The sequence below is a fragment of the Symphalangus syndactylus genome, chromosome 8 (assembly GCF_028878055.3).
Source record: "Symphalangus syndactylus isolate Jambi chromosome 8, NHGRI_mSymSyn1-v2.1_pri, whole genome shotgun sequence".
Taxonomy (NCBI): Eukaryota; Metazoa; Chordata; class Mammalia; order Primates; family Hylobatidae; genus Symphalangus; species Symphalangus syndactylus.
In genome coordinates this window covers 58888237-58910750 of record NC_072430.2, presented here as the reverse complement: position 1 = coordinate 58910750, position 22514 = coordinate 58888237, and the positions used below count along the sequence as shown (strand labels likewise).

General features: G+C 38.0%; 1 protein-coding gene across 7 annotated transcripts in view; it reads left to right on the top strand.

Moving 5' to 3' along the window:
• The window catches only part of ARID4A (AT-rich interaction domain 4A), a 76899-nt gene extending 66923 nt beyond the window's left edge, over positions 1-9976 (top strand). For 4 of the 7 annotated variants that reach the window (XM_055289233.2, XM_055289232.2, XM_055289236.2 and 1 more), the window contains 5 exons: positions 377-1507; positions 1720-1824; positions 2221-2427; positions 3082-3228; positions 8124-9976. In XM_055289233.2, the coding sequence (XP_055145208.1) occupies positions 377-1507; positions 1720-1824; positions 2221-2427; positions 3082-3228; positions 8124-8227 (1694 nt within the window). In that variant the 3' untranslated portion in view covers positions 8228-9976. Of the gene's footprint in view, positions 1-376; positions 1508-1719; positions 1825-2220; positions 2428-3081; positions 3229-5959; positions 6170-8123 lie in introns of all 7 variants that reach the window. The other 3 variants (XR_008659472.2, XM_055289234.2, XM_055289235.2) reach the window with 3 other exon arrangements.
• The last annotated feature ends 12538 nt before the right edge of the window (positions 9977-22514 follow it).

Genomic DNA, 22514 nt, shown 5'->3' with positions numbered 1-22514 from the left:
ACCTGTCCCTCCTAGATACTATCTCAAACCACTTAAGAAATAAACTTCATGTCTAGGATGTCTAGGTACTAATCCTTTGATCTTTTTTAAAGACTATTGTACCTAAATATGATACTGGGGAATATTGCAAAATAGCTTTTCATATAGATTTGAGTTAGCAATATGCAATGTAATATATTTTTGCTTGGAGCTTAGTTCCCCTCCCCCTCAAATTCTTGGCACAAATGTTACGATTTGTTTTATTTCAGAAATTTCTACAGGGAGGTATTCAGAGGTACATGATTAAAGATTTTTATTGTTGTTTTTGGTAAGATTTTTATTATAAAATTACGTTGGTAATATAAAAACCTGTATAATATAATATTTCCTCTTACAGACTCTTGCTCGTCTGATAGTGAAACAGAAGATGCTTTAGAAAAGAATTTAATAAATGAAGAACTTTCTCTTAAAGATGAACTAGAAAAAAATGAAAATTTGAATGATGATAAGCTAGATGAAGAAAATCCAAAGATTTCTGCACATATATTAAAAGAAAATGATAGGACTCAAATGCAGCCTTTAGAAACCCTGAAGTTAGAAGTTGGAGAGAATGAACAAATAGTACAGATTTTTGGGAACAAAATGGAACAAGCAGAAGAAGTTAAGAAGGAAGCCGAAAAATCTCCAAAAGGAAAGGGAAGACGAAGCAAGACAAAAGATCTTTCTTTAGAAATTATAAAGATTTCATCATTTGGCCAGAATGAAGCAGGAAGTGAACCTCATATAGAAGCTCGTAGTCTTGAATTGTCTTCATTAGACAATAAAAACTTTTCTTCTGCTACAGAAGATGAAATTGACCAATGTGTGAAAGAAAAGAAGTTGAAACGGAAAATACTAGGACAATCATCACCAGAGAAAAAAATAAGAATTGAGAATGGAATGGAAATGACAAATACTGTATCTCAAGAAAGGACCAGTGATTGTATTGGATCTGAGGGAATGAAAAACTTAAATTTTGAACAGCACTTTGAAAGAGAAAATGAAGGAATGCCATCATTGATAGCAGAGTCAAACCAATGCATCCAACAGCTGACTAGTGAAAGATTTGATAGTCCAGCTGAAGAAACTGTAAATATTCCAGTAAAAGAAGATGAGGATGCAATGCCTCTGATCGGGCCTGAAACCTTGGTTTGCCATGAAGTAGATTTGGATGATTTGGATGAAAAGGATAAGACCAGCATTGAGGACGTAGCAGTTGAAAGCTCTGAGTCTAACTCTCTTGTTTCTATTCCACCTGCCCTACCTCCTGTAGTCCAACATAACTTTTCAGTAGCTTCACCACTTACTCTTAGTCAAGATGAGTCTCGAAGCATAAAAAGTGAGAGTGATGTAACGATTGAAGTTGATAGTATTGCTGAAGAATCTCAAGAAGGTCTCTGTGTGAGGGAATCGGCAAACGGATTTGAAACTAATGTTGCCTCTGGTACCTGTAGTATAATTGTACAAGAGAGAGAGAGCAGAGAGAAGGGTAAGGACTTTCTAGGGAAAAGTAAGTGCTTATATGAAACCAAAAATTAAAACTGTTGAGTTTTAGGTACTGTTGATCTGTAAAGTACTTTCTTTTTCTTTTCTCTCTTCTTTTCTTATTAAAAAGAAAGAAATGTCAGTGTAGTCTGTTGAATAAATATACCTGCTCTTTTTTTTTTTTTTTCCAACGTTCTCTCTTTCCCCTTATTTCAGGTCAGAAAAGGCCAAGTGATGGAAATAGTGGATTAATGGCAAAAAAGCAAAAGCGTACCCCAAAGCGAACAAGTGCTGCAGCCAAAAATGAAAAGAATGGAACAGGTTGGTGTTTTTCAGTGCTAGCTTTTGTATAGTGTTAGTATTTTTAGCAGTTTGTTGGCTTGTTTTAAACAGAAATGGAGCAATACTATATTGTTTTATAACTTTGCATTTTCATTTAACAGTATTATACTAGATATTTTGCCATTTTTATTCTTAGGAACTCTAGCTCATTCTTTTTAACAACTTTAGGAAAGTATTCAATAGTTTATCATTTTTAACCGTTTCCCCCTTGGTGAGCATTTAGGTTTTTTTGGTTTTTTTTATATTGTTGTAAACTTTGTGCATTTGTGCACGTACTGCTGTAGGATACCAAAAAATGTAATTGTTAGGTCTGTTGCGTTTTGATGTTTAAGAATTTTATTTATAATCTGAGTCAATCTTTTTTATTATTTATAGGACAAAGCAGTGATAGTGAAGATCTTCCTGTCCTAGACAATTCAAGTAAATGTACCCCAGTAAAGCATCTTAATGTATCTAAGCCACAGAAACTTGCACGGTCTCCTGCAAGAATATCCCCGCACATCAAAGATGGAGAGAAAGATAAACACAGAGAGAAACACCCGAATTCATCCCCTAGGACATATAAATGGAGCTTTCAACTCAGTAAGAAGCTTATAGAAAACTTGATAGATGAATACTGTAAAGTGGAATAGATCTTAAAATATCAACTTGGATTAATGTTAATAAAATAAGGAATAATGATTAACTATTTAGATATTCCAAATATTGCCTCAGCAAGAATCACCACTTGTTATCTTAAGTATAAATCTGTGTCTTTTCATAAAACTAACTTGATAAATATTGACTTACAGGAAGGTCTCCATTAAGAAGCCATGTATGATTTATATAAATCAGTGAAACTGAAGTGCCCTTTGTAGCACTAACAGTTAGGAATAACCAGTAGTAATTTCTATTATGTAACTAGTAGTAGTGAAGAAAATGTCAATACAGGGAAACTATTCTGATAACTATAATTATAGATAGGTCAGGGTTAGTTTGTGTTGATGTTTTCTTATGTTTTTTTCTGATCATTTAAGTAATAAATGTTTAGTATAGAAAATTTAGGATCTAAAAATAATTCTTAATCATGAATTTAATTCACATCTTCCCTGTTTACAGTCTTATTCATCTTACTGTAGTAGATTTTAATAAACTAAAGCTTTTGTTGATTTATGAGTTAGACGTTTGATAGAACTGCCATCATTTTTCTCACAGAATTATTTTAAAATCCAAATTAACTTTTTTCCCCCCTTTTAGATGAATTAGATAATATGAACAGTACAGAGAGAATCTCATTTCTCCAAGAAAAACTACAGGAAATCAGAAAATATTATATGTCTTTGAAGTCTGAAGTTGCAACCATAGACAGGAGGAGAAAAAGATTAAAAAAGAAAGACAGGGAAGGTAATTTTATTATAATTTTTCTCCCCTTATATTTCAAAACTATATCCTATCATTTTAGAAGATTTAAATTTGATACTCTCTGAATACAGTACACATTCATTAATTGCTGTTTTTAAATTCCTAGTGTTTTCTGTTGTTGAAATGAGTAGGTCAGCAACTGAGTTAATCAGAATGACACCCTTAAAAGGGAGTATGAACTGTTTTTCAAATTGTGTGATTGTACTAAATGTGATGGATTCTCAGGTAGAGCATAGTCCTTCTGAAATTCACTCTTTGCTCAAACATTTATTGGCATCTATTAACAGGCACTGTATTTGTTATGGGGTTCACCAAAATGAATGAGACATAAGGCTTATTCTCAAGGAGATTATCTTGTTGGGATTATAAATCATTTCCTAAGCAACTAAAATATAAGATAGTGCAGCTCAGCAACTTTAAAGAGCACATGCCATGTGCCAGGCACTCTGCCAGGTGGCGGAAGTACAGAAATGAGTTAGATACAGACTTTCTTCTCAAAGATCTTAACATCTAGTGGAACAGTGTATACCCTGAGAATGATATTAACAAGTACAGGAGTTAGTGGAAGGAGAGGTTACTTTGGAGTAGTCACAGAGAGGGAGTAGTGTCTGAGCTAGCCCTTCGGGTGTTGTAGGATTGACTTCCAGTTAAACATGAACATGTCCATATACAGTCCATCCCCAAGCCCTGCTAAAATAACAGTAAAGGAAATTAAAAGCCCTAAACTCAAAAGGACAAGAGAATGACCACAACAGACAAGAAATGTCAACAGTAGATCTTTTGGAAGCTGCATAACAGATGGACTACTGTAACTGTCCTAGCAGATGAGATAATGCTGAAACTAAGCTTGCTTGTCCTTGTAGTGGGACAAAACAACAAGAAGCAAGCCAATTAATACCATGTAAGCCCAGAAAAGCTTTCAGAAGGGATATGGGACAATGCTGAGAAATGGGATTGGTTGAAAATGGAAGGAGAAATTGTATCTCTTCTTCCCATCTGTGAAGCACGTCTACCTCACCCCCAATTCAAGCAGAAAATAGATTAACTTAAAAGAGAATGAGGAAATCAGTAGGCTTGTAGACTTGGGGGCACCAGCCACAGCTGAGGGTAATGATTAAGTGCTAAACCAAAATAATGGATAGAGTGAAAGTTTGCATACTGAATAGTTTCCCTCTTCTAACCCAAGGCCTAATCCTCTTGGCTCCCTGAAAGCTGGCAGCCAAGCTTATGCTTATTCCTGGGAGGGGATTGGAAGATGCTTCTAAAGAAAATGACCAGCCCAAGAAAAATTACCTACTATTTGGATGTTCCTCAAACAAAAATCAAGATCCTTGCCAATCACTACATGTGCATTGTCCATATTTAAAAGCCCTGATGCTCATATACAGCTTTCAGTCAGCTTTTTAATGTTAAATATGGAAGCCACATGACCAGACATTTGACCAGACATTAATGTTAAATATGGAAGCCACATGACCAGACCCTACATAAAGGCAGAAGCCAAAGTAGAAAAAGGAGAATAAAAAGGAACTGGAAGAAAAAAACAGATAATGTACCATATTAAAAAAAAATAGCACAAAACTATTCTTAATCCAAGTTGAGTATCCTTTATTTGAAATGCTTGGGTCTAGAAGTGTTTAGGTTTTTTATTTTTTCAGATTTTGGAATATTTGTACATAATTAAATATCTTGGTGATGGGACCCAAATCTAAACACAAAATTCATTTATGTTTCATAGACACTTTATACACATAGCCTGAAGGTAATTTTATATAAATAATTTTGTGCATGAAACAAAGTTTGTGGTAAGTGCTTATGTGTGGAATTTTCCACTTGTGGCATCACATTGGTGCTCAAAAGTTTCAGATTTTGGATTTTTGGATTAGGGATGTTCAGTTTGTATCCAGAGATAAAGGGAAAGATATTGCCACCTTGAAACAAATGCATAATAACTATTTTAAAAATTCAGAGAACAAGAAGGATATTTTTAAAATATGATAGCAGGAATTTAAAAAAAATAATAAGGCAGTGAAGCTGAAGAAATTCCACTAAAGGGTCAAAAAGACAATAGGAGAGAAGAAATAAGAGAAATATGGAATCTGGTGAGGAGATCCAACTTCTGAATCATAGGATTTCTAGAAGGAGAGTTGAATAAACAAGAGGAAGTTGTCATCAAAGATATTTTTAAAATTCTAGAACTGAAGGATATGAGTTAGAAAATTGAAAGGACTCACTGTGCCCTCTATAAATAATGGGGGTGAAAATCACCAAAGCATATGAAATTTCAGAATCCTATGGATAAGAAGTGGATTCTAGGCCTGGCACAGTGGCTCATGCCTGTAATCCCAGCATTTTGGGAGGCAGAGGCAGGCAGATCACCGGAGGCCAGGAGTTTAAGACCAACCTGGCCAACATGACAAAACCCCGTGTCTACTAAAACTACAAAAGTCAGCTGGGCATGGTGGCAGATGCCTGTAATCCCAGCCACTCAGGAGGCTGAGGCTTGAGGATCACTTGAACCCAGAAGTGGAGGCTGCTGTGAGCACCGAGATTGCACCAGTGCACTGCAGCCTGGGTGACAGAGTGAGAGTCTGTCTCAAAAAAAAAAAAAAAAAAGTAGATTCTAAAAATTTACCATATAAAGATACATATATAAAAAGAAATGGATCTCAGAACAGCATCAAGAGTCTTACATCCGATTTCTCAATGGTAGTACTAGAAACTAGAAGCCCAAGCTAAGAAGACATGGGACCGGCAAACAAGGAATCCTACATAGGAAAATAGTGAAGGAATATCTGAAGGTGATGGTGAATGGAAGCTCTAGGATGACCACTGCATAGCAGACCTAGAAAGCAACTATTCCAGGAGTAGGATGGAACAGGAGGGGAAAGCTCCAGAAGGGATGTCTCTTAAAAAACAAAAGGTAAATTACTTGATAGGGTTGATCATGTTGAGAGAAGTTTTCTGCCTCTAGTAGAGATTTAGAGGATGACTTTGTGGTAGAGTGACCTGTCATGTGTGGCCTTGACCATTGTGCTCCAAGTCCAGCAGTTTTTAATTCCTAGAAATAGGAACAGGATGGAGCAAATGGAAAGAGATCAGACTTCTCATGTTCATCCTTTTCTTTTAAAAACTGGAAATAGCAAGAAGTCTTTACAGAACTTTTGAATATCAAAAGAAGAAAAGAACAAATTAGCAAATTAAAATTTCTTCAGACAACCCACCACTTGCTCTGGGGTCAGTTTCCTAAAAGTGACATACATTTCAGACAATTAAAAAGATTTTCTTTTTTTTTGAGAGGGAGTTTCGCTCTTGTTGCCCAGGCTCTGGAGTGCAATGGTGCAGTCTTGGCTCACTGCAGCCTCTGCCTCCCGGGTTCAAGCTATTCTCCTCCCTCAGCCTCCCGAGTAGCTGGGATTACAAGTGCCCGCCACCATGCCTGGCTAATTTTTGTATTTTTAGTAGAGATGGGGTTTCACCATGTTGACCAGGCTGGTCTCTAACTCCTGATCCCAAGTAATCCACCCACCTTGGCCTCCCAAAGTGTTGGGATTACAGGCATGAGCCACAGCGCCCAGCCAAAAAGATTTTTTTATTACCGTCTTTTTTTGGGGGTGGGGGGACAGGCTCTGGCACCCAGACTGGAGTGCAGTGGTGTGATCACGGCTTACTGCAGCCTCAGACTCTTGGGCTCAAGCGACTCTCCTACCTCAGCCTCCCGAGTAGCTGGTACCACAGGTGCCTGGGACCATAGGTGCCTGCCACCACACCCAGCTAATTTTTTAGTTTTTGTAGAGACACATTCTCACTATGTGGCTCAGGCTGGTCTCGAACCCCTATTCTAAAGCAGTCCTCTTGCTTTGGCCTCCCAAAGTGCTGAGATTATAGGCATGAGCCAACATGCCCAGCCTTTTCCCCATTTTTATTTGCTTAGGTTTTTATAATGAGTTATTAAATTGAGATTTGAGTGATTTCTAGCATACATGTAAAATTTGTTGCCTGGGCATAGGGCTCACGCTTATAATTCCAGCACTTTGGGAGGCTGGAGCAGGAGGATCGCTTGAGTCCAGGAGTTTGAGACCAGCCTGGGCAACGTAGTGAAATCCCATCTCTACAAAAAATTAAAAAATTAGCTGGGTGCAGTGGCATGTACCCATAGTCTTAGCTACTTGGAAGGCTGAAGCAGGAGGGTCTCTTGAGCCCCAGAGGTTGTCATGATACTTGAATAAACAAAAATTAAAACTTTAAATAAAATAGGATCAGGCAAAGACTGGCAGAAGACAAGAGTTTTGCAAGGAAAGAAAAGATAAAAGCAAAGAGCTTAAAAAGTGGCAAAACCCCTAATGCTCAGAGTACCAATCCCTAATCTGTGTTATGTCCTCCTGGAGAAAATGATGTTAAAACCATCTGAGGACTTTTTGCTTATCACACATCATTACTTCGATCCTGATCTCCATGATTCTGATACCTGTCAGAGGAAATCCTGAGTTAAATTAATTCTCTTATAGTCCTGTGACCCATAGATAAAGCAGAAATTCCGTATGGTTCCATGTTTATCTCAGGTTGACCTTGTTTCTGATTGAGCCAAGTTCCTTCATGGGATCTCCCAACTAGAGGTTTAAGAGTTTTTGTCTCTTTAATCTTTACATTTTATGATGTCTTTTTAAGTGTTGAGTAGTACTTAACTGACCAAAGACTAACTCCACTTAATTGAGCCAAACAAAATTTTTGCTGACAATTTGTTACTCCTTCATGTGACATGTAAGAGGCCTGTGATTAAGGTGAATAATGTTAAGAATTTTATTTCTAATTTGCTGTTAGCTGGGTATCTTTGTGTAACAGTTTTTGGATCTAACATAGTTGTTTTGATTCCACAGTGTCTCATGCAGGAGCCTCCATGTCATCTGCTTCATCAGACACTGGAATGAGTCCCTCATCATCATCTCCCCCACAAAATGTACTTGCTGTAGAATGCAGGTGATAAACATTTTCTCTACCTTCCCAGCAGTTTGCTGCCATGGACATAAATCCCCAAACCCTGAATTACAACCACAGAAAGCACTCAACTGGTTTGACATTGCTAAGTATATCCTGTATACTTTTCCAGGCTGGATTGTATCTATTTCCCTCTCTCTTCTTTTTTCTTGTTGCAAAAAACAAGCTGATTAATAAGTGAAGGTTAAGCAGCCTGCCATATTTGTCGTAATTTTTCCTCTTTACTTTTGTTTTTCGTTTGTTGTGATATAGAACAAAGGGCACTTAGCAAATTTGAATTTGTATAATAAAGCTTTCAGGTGTTATAGAAATCATAGACAAGCAAGTGCACATGATAAACATCAAAATATTACCCAGCTGAATAATTACTGCTGCACTTTCACTAAGATGTATTTGAACACTTGGTGAGTAGGGGGTTTATGTTGTGTTTTTTTTTTTTCATTATTTTTTTTTTTTATTTTTGTGGAAGCACTTGCTATTTAGAACTGCCAAAGTATATGTTCAGCAGTGTGCCCAGGATTAAAGGTGTAAATGGGACAAAATAAATTGTGAAAGGAAGTGTAGTTGACTGAAAACTACAGTTGTAATAAGTCTTCCACTTTTTATAGGATTTTTGAGCACACAATTATGCAAATATTTTAATGTTTATTAATGTTTACAGTGGAATTGTGAATAAGTTTTCAGTGGACTATCTTATCCCTTGACAAAAATATTTTGTCTTTTTTCTATGTAATTTCAGAGTTTTTATTTTGTTACAAAAAGACAAAAATGAAATATATAACAACAATGAAGTTATTTAACAAGATTTCTAAAGCCGAATTTTTTGTGTAAAATAAGGTATTATCTTGCAACTTGTTAAATATATTTATTCAGACATTGGATGTTGTATTTTTATGTATTTTTTAAAATATTAATAAAATCGAAAAAAAGAAAATTCTAGGTTAATTCACTCTTTGGATGACAATAGCTCTCAACTGTCTTTTTTACAGGAGGTTGCATCCTGCAGCCTTGCCTGTGTTAAAGGGAGTCTGTCTCAGTCCGTCAAACAGTATAGAACTATAAATGGGCATCTGGATCATTAAAGTATGTCCTTGTTTAGAAACTTTGGCAGTCCTAGTATTTAAACTGTTTTGAGGATCAAATTTTTGGTTGCCCTTAAGATACTTTGTCACAGTTTTTATGTTTGCTATACTGCCGAATGAATTTATATCTCCCAAAGTTGAGATGCAACAACTAAGTAAAGCAACTATGTATGCTTTGTCTGTGAATTGTTCCACAGACTGATACATTTTGTAAATAATTCTTCCAAAATCATGTATTTAAAGCAGTTTTGCATATACATTATGTAAAAAGGTGATTTTTTAAAAGCAATTTTTAAATTCATGTTTGTACATTGAAAGGGGTTTTTTTTTTAAACCTCCTTTTCTGTGTTTAATATGCTGTAGAATAATAACCTAGATGCTCTAGACTGTATATCAGGATCTGATTTACAAGAAAAAGTCAGAGCTAAACACTAGTGATGGCATAGCATTACTGAAATCATTGTTTCTTAATTTCATTTTACCACATTGTGAACTTGTGATTCAGATTCCATTTTCTCAGAGAATTAAAAACAAAAAAAGTACTCTTGTAAAATGCACTTTTCTGTCTTTTCTTTGCAAAGCAGAAGTATCTCAATGTAAAATAAAAATGGAGCTCAGTGGGCAGTATTAATAAAGGCCATGTTTTAAACATAGGCTTTATACTTTTAGTTTTCATTTAAGTGATTGCTTTTTTCCTAAGTGCTCGTAACTTACAGTTGGAAAATCAGATTTCACAAAACCAAGCATTTTAGTATATTCAGCCTTTACAATAAAATATTTCTACTAATTATAAAAATGAAAAAAAAAGTGTCATTTAAATCCAGTTGGACCTAGGAGGCAACCTTAGATTCATACATTAAATATTTTAATGATTTCCTTCTGTAGCAATTCAATAAATGTGAGATAAATAAGTTTTCAGCTTGAGTACTGTCCCTTCTAATTGATACAAATTTGGTCATGAAGTATTGGGATGTTGCTACAAAGAGCAAAACTGTGTATTCATTGAATAGATACACACTGTTAAAATCCTTTTATTTGGAGGCTGGAAAGGATTATGAAATTAAGTGAATATTGACTAAGTATGACATTTCAAATATTGAGCATATTTTGAGTTTAGGTAAACTTTGAATAGATACCTCTTACATGTAACTAAGAAAGTAAAAATATAGGCTGGGTGCAGTGGCTCATACCTGTAATCCCAGCACCTTGGGAGGCAGAGGCAGGCGGATCACAAGGTTAAGAGATCAAGACCATCCTGACCAATATGGTGAAACCCCATCTCTGCTAAAAATACAAAAATTAGCTGGGTGTGGTGGCACGCGCTTCTAGTCCCAGCTACTCAGGAGGCCGAGGCAGGAGAATCACTTGAACCTGGGAGATGGAGGTTGCAGTGAGCCCAGATCATGCCACTGCACTCCAACCTGATGACAGAGTGAGACTCTGTCTAAAAAAAAAAAAAAAAGTAAAAATATAAAGACACTCTGATATAATGGAAGTTGCCATCTGTAAAATCAAGTTATTTAAAAGATTATGGTGCTTTCTGTTTTAATATTGCATTGCTTGCTTTTATTTATTTCAATTTTTGAAACAGGGTCTTGCTCTGTCACCTAGGCTGGAGTGTAGTGGTGTGAACACAGCTCACTTCAGCCTTGACCTCCTAGGCTCAAGCCATCCTCCCACCTCAGCCTCCTGAGTAGCTGGGACTACAGGCATGTGCCACCACACCTGGCTAACTTTTAAATTTTTTGTAGAGACAGGGTCTTGCTATGTTGCCCAGGCTGGTCTTGAACTCCTGGGCTCAAGCGATCCTTCTGCCTCGGCCTCCCAAAGTGCAAGGATTATAGGCATGAGTCATTGTGCCCAGCTGGCCATTGTGTGCTTTTATTGTTTGTTATTTTGTGTTAAATTTCTAGTTTTCCTCTCTTTCACTAAGAAAGATGGTTGCACTTAGCATATTAAAAGACTACTACATACTATGCCTTCTATGAAATTGCTTTAAGTTATGAAAATCTGTGGATTGCCCAATTAATTTGCTTATATACCTTTCTTATAAGCCCTATAATTTTTTTTTTTTTTTTTTTTTTTTTTTTTTTTTTGAGACAGTCTTGCTCTGTTGCCCAGGCTGGAATGCAGTGGTGCGATCTCCGCTACTTGCAAGCTCCACCTCCCGAGTTCATGCCATTTTCCTGCCTCAGCCTCCTGAGTAGCTGGGACTACAGGCACCTGCCACCACGCCCGGCTAATTTTTTGTATTTTCAGTAGAAACGGGGTTTCACCGTGTTAGCCAGGATGTTCTCAATCTCCTGACCTCGTGATCCGCCCGCCTCAGCCTCCCAAAGTGCTGGGATTATAGGCGTGAGCCACCATGCCCAGCCATAAGCCCTGTAATTTAACATAGCTATCAAGATTGTGAAAGCATTCAAAGCTTTATTCAACCATATATAAAACCTATTAACAGAATTCATTCATTGATGATTTATTTAGTATCTTCTATGTGCCAGGCATAAGCTTAAGGCCCAGGAGCCACAACGGTGAACAAGACAGAATAAAGTCCTTCTCTTCATGGAATGTATAATCACGGTATAATAATATGGTAGATGTAAACAGTTAACTCATGTAATTATTATTTTTTTATTACAGTCTCTGCTTATCCAAACTCATGTAATTCTTAAGTGCAGGTATAATAAGCATATGAAGTTACGGTGTGCAATGAGATAATGATACAGAGCCCACTAGTTTGAAGGCAGGGGTGGTATGGGAAGGCTTTGCAGAGAAAGCAACAATAAAACTGAACTCCAGTGAAGATATGAATTGGCTGGGGAAGTAGAAGGAGAGATATGGAGAGTATAGTGTTCCAAGGACATGGGGGAGGGGAGATTGGTAGAAATGGTCCAGGTAATGAGCCAGGGCAAGAGTAGACCTGATGCAGTATAGGAGTCAAGTAGGGCTGAGAGTGGTAGGGAAACAGGAGCAAAAGGGACAGGTGGTCAAGGTTTGAGCAGTTCCCGACCACTCCCAGCCCTGCTTGTCCAGAGGTGTCTCAAGAGCCACTTTTCCATGAAGTTTTTGCTGACTTTTCACTACAACCAGAATAGTGCTCTCTTTTATGCTCTGATAGCTTTTCAATCTGTATTATTTTACTTGACAATTTACCTGATATTTACTTGTGCATGTGTGTTTCTATCCTACTAGATGATTCAGTTATTAAAGCCAGACATTGGTTTGTTTTGTTTTTTAGTAAAGACAGGGTTTCACCACGTTGGCCAGGCTGGTTTCAAACTCTTGACCTCAAGTGATCCACCCGCCTTGGCCACCCAAAGTGCTGGGATTACAGGTGTGAGCCACGGCGCCTGGCTTAAAGCCAGACATTTAAAAGAGGTCTTTAGGGTTATTATTATTATTATTTTTTTTTTTGAGACAGGGTCTTACGTTTGACTACTGTCACCCAGGCTGGAGTGCAGGGGTGCAATCATGGCTCACTGCAGCCTCTGTTTCCCTGGCTCAGGTGATTCTTCCACCTCAGCCTCCCAAGTAGCTGGAACTACAGGCGTTCATCACTTTGCCTGGTTAATTTTTTTATATTTTTAGTACAGACAGGGTTTCACCATGTTCCCCAGGCTAGTCTTCAAATTCCTGGACTCAAGCGATCCACCTACCTCGGCCTTCCAGAGTGCTGGGATTACAGGCGTGAGCCATCGTGCCAGCCAAGGTTCTTTTCACAAAGTAATTAAAAAAAAATCATTTGAAAAGTGTTAAAGTAGATTTGTTTAACAGTCTAATCTGAAAATATTCCTAAATTGATGAGCTATTTTTCCTTCTCTCCTTATTTTTTCTTCCTTTTCCCATTACTTTCATGTGGTTACACACAGATTTTTATCACATTAAAGGAAGAGTACAGTAAGTGATGCCATCCATCATTAGTGAAGGTTGGTTGACTCTTAGAATGGAGTTCACTCTAATGAGGAATTTGTAACAAATACATGCTTAATGTTTTCACAGAGTAGAAATTTTTTTAGTATTAAATTTTATTACAAAATCAAATGTTTTCCATGTTGACAAGCACAAAAAAAACTTCTTTTATTCATATAGATCCATTATGTATCTCTTTAAACAGAATAAGGGCAGTGCTTATAATTTTGGTATTTGTACTGTACATAATTATGAAGCTGTCTTCACTTTGTAATCTGTGTCATGCAGAATTCATGTTGAAAAGTTCTATTGTGAAAAGCTTAAGGAACTTCCACATAGATATAATAAATGATTACTCTGTACAAGTAATTGGATTTCTTCTCGAGGCTAAATTACATTAAACAAGACAATCTGATTCAAGAATCCCATCATTTTAGGGTTGCCAGAGTGAACAAATAATACCCAGTTAAATGTGAATTTCAGACAACAGATAATTTCCTCATATAAGGATGTCCCATGTAAAAATGGTTATTTATTAAAACACACTTAGGCTGTTTATTAAAACACACATGAGTGGTGGCTCATGCCTGTAATCCCAGCACTTTGGGAGGCTGAGGTGGGTGGATCACCTGAGGTCAGCAGTTCAAGACCAGCCTGGCCAACATGGCGAAACCTCATCTCTACAGAAAATACAAAAATTAGTGGGATGTGGTGGTGCATGCCTGTATTCCAGTTACTTGGGAGGCTGAGGCAGGAGAACTGCATGAACCTGGGATGCGGAGGTTGCAGTGAGCTAAGATTGTGCCACTGCACTCCAGCCTGGACAATAGAGCAAGACTCCATCTCAAAAAAAAACAAAAGGCCCAGCGCAGTAGCTCACGCCGGTAATCCCAGCACTTTGGGAGGCCGAGGCGGGCAGACCTCAAGGTCAGGAGATTGAGACCATCCTGGCCAACATGGTGAAACCCCGTCTCTACTAAAAATACAAAAATTAGTTGGGCATGGTGGCACATGCCTGTAATCCCAGCTACTTGGGAGGCTGAGGCAGGAGAATCGCTTGAACTAGGCAGTTGCAGTGAGCCGAGATCGTGCCACTGCACTCCAGCCTGGCGACAGAGCAAGACTCCCTTTCAAAAACAAACAAACACAAAAACCTCAGATTTAACTGCGTATCCTGTATTTTATCTGTAAACCCTATACTAGTTGCCCTTCTGCTATAACACAAAACATATATTTATTATCCTTAAAGAACTTTTTTGGTCCCAGTTGGAGGGTAACAAATTGCTCAGGTTTTCTCTTGTTTTCCAGGGATGAATGTGCATGGGCAGCCATCGGTGATTTTTTTTTTTTTTCCAATAAGTTTTTGTGGGACAGGTGGCGTTTGGTTACATGAATAAGTTCTTTAGTGGTGATTTCTGAGATGTTGGTGCACCCATCACCTGAGCAGTGTACACTGTACCCATTGTGTAGTCTTTTTTCCTTCATCCCCCTCCCACCCCTTCCCCCAAGTCCCCAAAGTCCAATGTATCATTTTATGCCTTTGCATCCTCATAGCTTAGTTCCCACTTATGAGTGAGAACGTACAATGTTTGGTGTTCCATTCTTGAGTTACTTCACTTAGAATAAGTCTCCAGGCCTGGTGTGGTGTTGCACACCTGTAATCCCAGCACTTGGGGAAGCCAAGGCAGGCAGATCACCTAAGGTCAGGAGTTTGAGACCAGCCTGGCCAACATGGTGAAACCCCATCTCTACTAAAATAAAAATTAGCTGGGCATGGTGATGCACACCTGTAATCCCAGCTACCTACGAGGCCCAGGGGAGAGAATCACTTGAACTCAGGAGGCGGAGGTTCCAGTGAGCCAAGATCACACCACCACACTCAAGCCTGGGCAATAGAGCAAGACTGTGTCTCCAAAAAAAAAAAGAAAAAAAAGAATAGTCTCCAATTCCATCCAGGTTGCTGCAAATGCCATTATTTCATTCATTTTTATGGCTGAGTAGTATTCCATGGTGTATACATATACCACAGTTTATCCACTAATTGACTGATAGACATCTGGGCTGGTTCCATATTTTTGCAATTGTGCATTGTGCTGCTGTAAACATGCGTGTGCAAGTATCTTTCATATAATGACTTCTTTTCCTCTGAATAGATACCCAGTACTGGGAGGGCTGGATCAAATGATAGTTCTACTTTGAGTTCTTTAAGGAATCTCCACACTGTTTTCCATAGTGGTTGTACTAGTTTACATTCCCATCAGCCGTGTAAAAGTGTTCCCTGTTCTCCGCATCCTCACCAACATCTATTTTTTTTTTATTTTTTGATTATGACCATTCTTGCAGGAGTGAGGTGGTATCACATTGTGGTTTTGATTTGCATTTCCCTGAAAATCAGTGATGTTGAGTTTTTTTTTCATGTTTGTGAGATATTTGTATATCTTCTTTTGAGAACTGTCTATTCATGTCCTTAGCCCACTTTTTAATGGACTTGTTTGTTTTTTTCTAGCTGATTTTGTCTGACTTCCTTGTAGATTCTGGATATTAGTCCTTTGTTGAATGAATGCATAGATTGAGAAGGTTTTCTCCCACTCTGTGGATTGTCTGTTTACTCTGCTGATTGTTTCTTTTCCTGTGCAGAAGCTTTTTAGTTTAATTATTAGTAAGTACCATCTGTTTGTTTTTGTTGCATTTGCTTTTGAGCTCTTGGACTTGAAGTCTTTGCCTAAGGCACTGTCTAGAAGGGTTTTTCTGATATTATCTTCCAGAATTTTTATGGTCTCAGGTCTTAGGTTTAAGTCTTTGATCCACCTTGAGTTGATTTTTGCGTAAGGCGAACGATGACGATCCAGTTTCATTCTTCTACATGCGGCTTGCAAATTATCCTAGCACCATTTGTTGAATGGGATGTCCTATCCCCACTCCATGTTTTTGTTTGCTTTGTCGAAGATTAGTTGGCTGTGTTTGGCCTGATTTCTGGGCTATTTTGTTCCATTGGTCTGTGTGCCTATTTTTAAACCAGTACCATGCTGTTTTGTTGATCATGGCCTTATAGTACATTTTGAAGTCAGGCAATGTGATGCCTCCAGATTTGTTCTTTTTGCTTAGTCTTGCTTTGACTATGCCAGCTCTTTTTTGGTTCCATATGAATTTTAGGATTGTTTCTTCTAGTTCTGTAAAGAATGATGGTATTTTTATGGGAATTGCATTGAATATGTAGATTGCTTTGGCAGGATGGTCAATTTCATAATATTGATTCTACCCATCTAAGAGCATGGGATGTGTTTCCGTTTGTGTTGTCTATGATTTCTTTCAGCAGTGTTTTGTAGTTTTCCTTATAGAGGTCTTTCACCTCCTTGGTTAGGTGTATTCCTAAGTATTTTATTTTATTTTATTTGCAGCTATTGTAAAAGGGGTTGAGTTCTTGATTTGATTCTCAGCTTGGTCGCTGCTGGTGTATAGCAGAGCTACTGATGTCTGTACATTAATTTTATATCCTGAAACTTTGCTGAATTTATTTATTAATTCTAGGAGCTTTTGGAGAGTTTTTAGGGTTTCTAATATACAATCATTTTATCAGCAGTGACAGTCTGACTTCCTCTTTAACAATTTGGATTCCCCCATCAGTGTTTTCTTTAAATTAACCATTTCCTTGATGTAGTCATTTTCTCCAGGATTGGCCCTATATGTACTATGATAGCTAACTTTTGACAAGATAGTTCTGAATACACTCAGATTTTTCTGGGAGTGTTCTTTTGATGGGGCACCTTTCCCACCAAGTGGTAACTGCTTTCAGGAGTTCTCCTCTTTCTTCCCTATCCAGACTTGCACTCAAATAGAAACATAAATTAAATCTCACTAAACTTATCTATGACCAGACATTTAATAATTGTGAATAAAGCCAGCATAAATATTCATATATAGCTTTTTGTGTGAACATAATGTTTTCAATTCTCTTGAGTAAATACCTAGAAGTAAGATTGCTGGATTGTTTGACTGTACCATCTTGAATTCCCCCTAGCAATATACACCATTTTAAGTGGCCATTAACAGGAGAATGGATAAATAAATTGTGGCATATTAACAAAATGCAATACTATAAAGCAGTTAAAATGAATGGACTGCAGCTAAATGTATCAACATGGCTCAAATCTCAAAAACAAGTAGAAAAAGCAAGTTGCCAAATCATACTTATAACATTTATACAAAATTGGAATATTCAAAACAATATATTAGTTTTGTATATGTCATCATAAATATAAGAACTTGAAGCTGGGCGCAGTGGCTTGCACCTGTAATCCCAGAACTTTGAGAGGCCGAGGGGGGTGGATCATGAGGTCAGGAATTCAAGACCAGCCTGGTCAACATAGTGAAACCCTGTCTCTACTAAAAATACAAAAATTAGCCAGGTGTGGTGTCGCATGCCTGTAATCCCAGCTACTCGGGAGGCTGAGGCAGGAGAATTGCTTGAACCCGGGAGGTGGAGGTTGCAGTGAGCCGAGATCTCACCATTGCACCCCAGCCTGGCGACAAGAGCAAGACTCCATCACAAAAAAAACAAAAAGAAAAAAAATAACATCAGTGGGAATGAAGAACACCAAATTCAGGATAGTGGTTTTCTCTGGAAAAAGGAGAAAGGCGGCCGGGCGCAGTGGCTCATGCCTGTAATCCCAGCACTTTGGGAGGCTGAGGCGGGTGGATCATGAGGTCTGGAGATCGAGACCATCCTGGCTGACACGGTGAAACCCTGTCTCTACTAAAAATACAAAAAATTAGCCGGGCATGGTGGCGGGCGCCTGTAGTCCCAGCTGCTTGGGAGGTCGAGGCAGGAGAATGGCGTGAACCTGGGAGGAAGAGCTTGCACTGAGCTGAGATTGTGCCACTGCACTCCAGCCTGGGCGACAGAGCGAGACTCCATCTCAAAAAAAGGCGGGGGGTGAAGGCATGGGGAGGGTATACAGGGGCATTTATTCCCCCCTCTAAATAGAGCTAAAGCAAATATGACCAAATGCTATGATTTAATAAGTTGAGTTTATCATATTTTCTCGATTCCTTGCTATGTTAAAATGTGTTTAATAATTTTTAAAAATACCCAATGAACTGTTTCAAAATACGATGAAAATAATTGGTAGAACTGAGTGCTCTATTAGTGAATTAAGCTCCATTCATACTATTTCAACCGTATGAAAGAAGCACTGTTATTTTGACACATGAGAAAACAGGTTCCAAATGGTCAAGAGAGTGGTCAAGGAAGTGTCAAAATTAGGACTCAAACCCATTTCTGATTCCCAAGTCCAGCTTTTGTTCCATTATGTCAGTACTGTCTTAAGCCTCTGCTCTCTGTAGGCACTGGTTGCATTCTTACCAAATACTCAGTTCTCGAGCCAGGAACCTTTATGAATCAGAACACCGGCAAGTTGCAGTTTTGAGGGGCAGGAGAAAATGCCAACTTATCTTTTACTGTCTTGTCACTTTCCATTTCTTATTTCTCCTTTCGAAATCTGTCACAAGGTAAAATTTGGTGACTCCAAAACTGTTGGCCGACAAGGATCAAATTTAGACAAGGTTTTTATTCCTCTGGCCCCCATAATGTTCCAGATAACCCCTTTACTTACTGAACTACTTTTTGTCTGAACAAAATCCTTTATTTTAAATTGTAGACCGTCTGGCATTTTTTATAACTTCTGAAACTTTCAAGTAATACGTTTTAGTTATAGAAAAGTTAGAATATCAAAAGGAGATAAAACTAAAAATTATTAAGTAACAAGAAATAACTACTGTTAACATTTTGGTATATATACTTGCATGCCTTTTGCTATGTGTATAAAAATATTAAACATTATATATAAATATCCTAACTTTTTTTTTTGGCTGGGAGAAGATGGAGTTTCGCTCTTGTTGCCCAGGCTGGAGTGCAATGGCGTGATCTTGTCTCACTGCAGCCTCTGTCTCCCAGGTTCAAGCGATTCTCCTGCCTCAGCCTCCCAAGTAGCTGGGATTACAGGCATGCGCCACCATGCCTAGCTAATTTTTTTTTTTTTTTTGAGACAGAGTCTCGCTCTGTCACCCAGGCTGGAGTGCAGTGGCGTGATCTTGGGTCACTGCAAGCTCCGCCTCCCAGGTTCATGCCATTCTCCTGCCTCAGCCTCCTGAGTAGCTGGGACTACAGACGCCCGCCACTATGCCCGGCTAATTTTTTATATTTTTCATAGAGACGGGGTTTCACTGTATTAACCAGAATGGTCTCGATCTCCTGACCTTGTGATCCGCCTGCCTTGGCCTCCCAAAGTGCTGTGATTACAGGCGTGAGCCACTGCACCAGCCTAATTTTTGTATTTTTAGTAGAGACAAGGTTTCACCATGTTGGCCAGGCTGGTCTCGAACTCCTGACCTCAGGTGATCCACCCGCCTTGGCCTCCCAAAATGCTGGGATTACAGGCATGAGCCACCGCACCCGGCCAACATCCTAACTTTTTAAAGCATGAATAGAGTTGTACACTGGTTTTAAAGTCAGCTTTTTTCCACTTGGCAATGGAGTATGGACACTTTTTCACATTAATGAATAATTATTCCACATTAAGTGACTACTTTGTACTCCATGGTATTGTACATTCCTACTATCCTATTTTTTGGAGGTCTAGGTTACCAACTTGTAGGTATTTCTTTGAACCATCCATTCTTCATCCATACTTTGCAAAAGTATGCAAACTTCTAATGGTATTTTCTGAAACTTTTTCAGTACTGATGGGAGTATAAATTTAGAGTACCTCTGTGGGGGATATTTTGGCAGTATTGACTAAAATGCACATATATCTTGATCCAGTAATTCCACCTCCAGGAATTTATCCTGTAGGTATTCTCACCCATGTATATAATAATATATGTTCAAGGCTATTAGTGGCAGCACTGATTGTCATAAAAATTAGAATTAACAAAAATGGCATCTCTACAGGGATAGCTAAATAAATTGTGGCACACTGATAAAAATAGATTACTATGTGTCTGAAAAAAGAATGAGAACGCATACCATATCTGTAGAAAGATAACTGATAACACTGGTTGCCTTTGGGAAGGGGAAACTAACTGGGGAACAGAGGTGGAAGAATTTTCATTGTAGTCATTCGTGTCCTTTATGTTTTGAACCAAAAGAAGGTATTAATACTCAAAAATAGATTTGAAACTTCTTAAATGTCACTGAAATGAAAACAATAATTAAAAGCAATTTTAGAATCTAAACCTTTCACTTTACATAAAAAAACTGACACAGCGGTAAAGTGATTTGTCCGTGTACAAATAGTTAAGTTATAAATGAATGTATTTATAAATCCCAATAAGAGGAATCCCAGATCCCAAAGGTTCTCTTTGCCCATACCAAGGGTTGAGGATGATGTGGAGGAAGTGGAACTCTCATAGCCTGCTGGTGAGAGTGCAAAATTGTAGAACCACTTTGGAAAATGTTATGTTTTGTTTTTCTTTTGATTCAATTCAGGAAAGAGTTAATGCTTTGGAAAATTTTTGACAATTTCTTAAAAAGTTAAAGAAGTTACCCAGCCATTCCACTTCTAGGTACTTACCCAAGAAATGAAAGCATATGTCTACATATAGCAGCTTTATAAATCATGGCAAAAATTTGAAACAACCCAAATTTCCATCAACAAGTGAATGGATAAGTAAATTGTTGCATAGCCATACAATGGAATGCAACTCACCGACAAAAAGGAACAAATTGATAACATAAGCAACAAAATAGATGAATCTCAAAATACTTATGCTGAGTGAAAGAAGTCAGACACAAGTATACACTCTGATTCCATGTATATAAAAATAGAAAATACAAACTAATGTATGGTAACAAAATAAATCAGTGGTTCCCTGGAAACTTGGAGTGGGGTATGTGGAGGGGTTGGAATGGAAGGGAAAGATTACAAAGGGGCCCGTGGAAACCTTGGGGGTGGTGGATGTGGTTTTATAGGTGAATACATATAGGAAAATTAATAAAAGTATGTACTTCTATAAAGAAATACCTGAAGGTAGGGGGCAAAAAAGCATATACTTCTAAATGTGTGCAGTTTGAACATTAGAGGAAAAAAACCTTCCAAAATACAAACAGCATAGGAGGCATGCAAACCCAAAGCCACTGTGGTTGGCTGGTACTGAGACTAGAACTCAAGTTTAATCAAGTTGGTGATTTTTTAGCCTGGTGAATACAATGAGAGATTTCTGCTTTTCTCCACCTAGGTATGTCATGGCCCTTTTGTGATTCCTTCTTTGACTAGAAATCTTAAAATCTTCCCTTTAAATAGGTCAGGAAGTAGATAGGCCCAGTATATTACTTGTCAGTGTTAAATATAAATGGAAATCCTATTTTTCACAATTTTCCTAAGTCAATTTATGTACCCCTTCTCCTTTAATATCTGAGCATTTCTCACATACCTGTTTGAAATACCAATGCTATTAAGTTGAAATTTTTACTGTAATGACTGAGGTAGTCATCACTCTTAGGTATGACCTTCATTTGTTGTTATTAGAGTTTAAACTCTTTCATATACCTTTAATATCCCAAGATTACTGTGTTATAGTTTTATTACTCTTTCTCGGATCCAGTGTGTCTCCAGCCTCCCCATCTGTTTTCTTCTCAAGGTTCCCTCCCTCCCTCATTGCCAGTAGCAAGTTTCATCTCCTTTTAGCCTTCTTTTAAGGCACTTCCTCAAACCTTTCATTTCTCTTCGCCTCTGAAGGTTCTACCGAGTTCTATCTTATTAGTACTGAAGACATAAATAAGAGATAAGGAAATTGCTGATTTCAAAACAGATTGGTCTCAAGTCTAAAGACTAACTGCTGTTGTCTAAAACAGTCCTAATAAAAGGACTTTACATGGAGAAGTCCGTGGTTCCTTTTTTTTCATTCACTGGCTCATTCAAAGAATACTGATAGAGTGCTTTCTGTATACCATATACTGCCCTGGCATAGTAGCATTTTAGCACAATAGACTCAATGTGACAACAATAATAGACTTCAAAAATAAACTATAGTTCTTTGAGGAGATCAATAAAATTGATAAACCTGTATCCAGGCTGATCAGGAAATAAAGAGGAAGACATAAACTACCAGTATCAGGAATGAGGGTCGTGATCACTACATACTATATCTATATCTATTATAAAGATAGGGAGGCCAGGCATGATGGCTCGCGCCTGTAATCCCACCACTGTGGGAGGCTGAGGCAGGCGGATCACCTGAGGTCAGGAGTTCGAGACCAGTCTGGTCAACCTGGCGAAACCCCAT